The 3,741-nt window shown below is 36.1% G+C and overlaps 1 protein-coding gene across 1 annotated transcript in view; it reads left to right on the forward strand.

Annotated features, from left to right (window-relative positions):
• Cox17 (Cytochrome c oxidase copper chaperone COX17) overlaps positions 1–3,698 on the forward strand; it is a 75,352-nt gene extending 71,654 nt beyond the window's left edge. The window contains exons 3-4 of the mRNA XM_017622046.1: positions 3,147–3,295; positions 3,356–3,698. Coding sequence (XP_017477535.1) covers positions 3,147–3,295; positions 3,356–3,440 — 234 coding nt within the window. The 3' untranslated portion in view covers positions 3,441–3,698. The remainder of the gene's footprint in view (positions 1–3,146; positions 3,296–3,355) is intronic.
• The last annotated feature ends 43 nt before the right edge of the window (positions 3,699–3,741 follow it).

Below are 3,741 nucleotides of genomic sequence, written 5' to 3' on the forward strand. Positions count from 1 at the left end.
GTGTTAACAAGTAGTAAAGCGTTGTTATTGCTTTAACAAGTATTGTGAATTGTTTGTTGAACAATAAAGTTAATTGTACTACAATTCCCCGAGTATATTTGGGTAATCCCTCAAGGTTTCGAGGATAATCGTAACAGTATTATGGGGTGTTAACACTTTAACGTAAAGGTGTGTTCACACTAGTCCCACAAGGTGTTCTGCTTCTTTTATCCGCAAAACAGAAAGAGAATTCTACGTAGAGAGGGTTGTAATCCCTAAGAGCGGCCGCAGGCCGCCTACGCCGAAATAAACAATTTTGCAGATATGTTTCACTTAATACATCACAAATGTACAAAAACACATAAATACGTGTTAACAAAGAACGTTGATAACAAGAAGGGACAACTCGTTATAATTGTGGCGAAATAGCGCAACAGGGGCGTGCCTTCTCTTTTCATCCAATCAAAAAACGCACTAGGGCAAAAGAGAAGGCACGCCCCTGTTGCGCACTTTCGCTACAATTATAACGAGTTGTCCCTTCTTGTTATCAACGTCCCCTTTCAGACACGTCAAGTCTTGAAAGCAATTTTTTCGCATTCTCTTTTGTGTTTTCTATTTGATTCCACACGCGTCAACTTTAATTGAATTCAAGTCCTTGGTTCTTTAAATGGGAAGCAACGAAAAGATCAAAAGAGACAAGAAAACTTGAAACGAATTGACGGTACGGAGGTATCTGTACTCTTCCCCTCTCTTCTCACCTCCTTCGCCAACGAACGAGCAGACTTGAAAGCAAGACTTGACGTGTCTGAAAGGGGACAACGTTCTTTGGTGTTAAGCTGTGTTCATTTACTCCATTTATTTGCGTGAAATGCAAAAGTGCAACTGTTTTTTTTTTTGCAAATATCTCTTTAATTAATTAAAAAAAGTTAATCTCCGTCGTCGGATTATTATTATTTGCGGGCGTGACCTTTTTATTTTGACCAATATCTTCGTTATTACTTAACTTTAAGCAATAGTTGATACATCAACAGATAGAGAATTAAAATATCTTTAATAATTATAGAATAAAAACTAATTTAAAATGCACAATATTCCTTTTTTTGAAGCTCACACTCAACTGTGTGCATACGCAAAGCATTCGCATGTGAACGACTAGTTTATATAGATGTGTGTGAGCGTCCATAAGAATACAAATGGAATTCTTTGTCTTTGCGAACGTTCCCGCTCACGCTCGCATTGAACTGTATAGCAGGTGAAAAATCCACATTTACGGCGTGAGACCGAAAAAAGAGCAGCTGAAGTTAGAGCAGAATTGAGCAGATGCCAAAAAAACAATGGAGCAAGTTAGAGCAACTCAGTTCACAAATCTCATGAAACACTTTTCAGGCAGAAATTCTCAAAACGGTTGCTTGCTCTAAGTTACTCCGTGAAAAAAGCTGGTGCAGAAAATTGTGCTCTAAGTTCCACTTAGCGCAGGCTCATGAAACAAAAACTAGAGTAAGTTAAAGCAAGAAAAATTCTCATGAAACACAATTTTGTGAACAATCTTGACCTGGCGTAACCTAACCTCATTAAAAATAATTCGCACAGAGAAGATAATGTACAAAAAACCCCACTGAAAATGGGGAGAGGAAATTTTAAACAAAAAATTCAATACAAAAACTTGAATAGCTTTAACCATAACCGAAAACTTGTTTGTGTATAGATTCATGTGTCGGTGCCATCAATTGAAATTTCCTCAATTTAATAGGAAAAAAAAACAAACAGATTTGATCTCAAATTGAGCCAAATTTCTATCAGTATCACATCGATGTCGAATTTTCGCATATTTTCTTTTTCCAAATAATGTAAAATAATAAATGAAATCTCTATCGGCGATCACTGAAACGCAGCTAGCAATTGTATACGCGAAAAAGCAATGTTGCCAAGTTTTCTTATTGAACCATGTTCCAATCGTGGAAATTGTTGAAGATCACAGGGTTGCTTTTAGCATTTACACTCTTAAAGTATGTTTGCATTGTTCAACTTTGCGTTGAATGCCTAAAAATATCAACATATGAAAAAATATCAAAATATTCGCCATAAAAAGGNGTTGTTCAACTTTGCGTTGAATGCCTAAAAATATCAAAATATGAAAAAATATCAAAATATTCGCCATAAAAAGGTGTTTGCATTGTTCAACTTTGCATTCAACTTTTGGTTGAATGGCCTTTCAACTAATCGCTTTCAACAAAGTTGGTCGCCAGCCAACATTTAGCCATTCAACATTTTTTGTGCAACCCTGCGTTAAGTTGAACGCAAATGTTGAAAGAAAAGTTGAACAATGCAAACACCGCTTTAATGCAGAAATGGAGTTGCATTAAGTGGCATTTAGGTGACGAATTTAGTATGGATAAATGTACATTTAGAGTAGCATTTATAGCTAAATGCGCTAAATGTACTTTTACGCGTAAACAAAAACAGCCCATAAATTAGAATAGTTACTAGAGCGAAGCGTTGGGAAGCTTAAAGTGTGTTTGCATTGTTCAACTTTGCGTNCCCATAAATTAGAATAGTTACTAGAGCGAAGCGTTGGGAAGCTTAAAGTGTGTTTGCATTGTTCAACTTTGCGTTCAACATTTGCGTTCAACTCAGCGCAGGGTTGCACGAAAAAAAGTTGAATGGCTAAAAATATCAAAATATGAAAAAATATCAAAATATTCGCCATAAAAAGGTGTTTGCATTGTTCAACTTTGCATTCAACTTTTGGTTGAATGGCCTTTCAACTAATCGCTTTCAACAAAGTTGGTCGCCAGCCAACATTTAGCCATTCAACTTTTTTTTCGTGCAACCCTGCGTTGAGTTGAACGCAATTGTTGAACGCAAAGTTGAATAATGCAAACACTGCTGTACAATATAATTTTAGTATGTACAGTGTACATTGTACACAAAAGTCGATGCATTGAAAACAAATACATCGATATATCAATGTATATCGGAAGGTCCAAAACATCGGTTTTATTCGATACATCAAATAGCAAACATCGATGATTCCGATGCATCGATGTTTTTGTTTGCATTTCTAAGAAGTGTGATTTGAGAAGGTATAAAGTTGCAAAATATGTGTGATATGCTTTTGAATCATGTAAATAAACCAAATAAATATTTTCATACCATATATTGAACAGTTTATAGATACCATAATGGGGAATGCACCAGTAAAAGAAGTAGCGCAGGCAGCCGCAAATAGTGTCACTGGCGCTTCACAACCCGCGGAAAAACCCAAGTGCAAAGCATGTTGTGCCTGTCCAGAAACCAAGAAAGCCCGTGACGCATGGTTAGTTAGTGATTTGTATTCCATTGGCATGGTTACATATTGGTTTTGTTCTCTTTGTAGCATTGTAGAGCGTGGCGAGGAAAACTGCACAGGTTTGATAGAGGCGCATAAGCAATGCATGCGAGCGCAAGGCTTTAACATATAAACAAACTACTATCGACATGTATTGACTAATACAGTTGCGAATGCTACTTAAGTTAAACTTATAAATAGTTTTGTCTCTGGAAGTTGGGAGCTCTTTTATGCAGGCCTAGGCATGCCATCAACGAATGCATACGCTTATATCTTGTAAATTATAATCTATTTGTTACTTGTTATTATGTAATCAGCCAATGAATGCAATTAATGTGTGAGAATCGCATTATGAATAGAAATGAAATTAAAACTTGTTTAAAACAAATCATCAGGCAATTTTATTTATATGTATGTACGTATAAACTGCTGCT

Source organism: Rhagoletis zephyria, unplaced genomic scaffold (assembly GCF_001687245.7).
Source record: "Rhagoletis zephyria isolate East Lansing unplaced genomic scaffold, Rhagoletis_zephyria_1.1 Rzeph_scaffold_02684, whole genome shotgun sequence".
Classification (NCBI taxonomy): Eukaryota; Metazoa; Arthropoda; class Insecta; order Diptera; family Tephritidae; genus Rhagoletis; species Rhagoletis zephyria.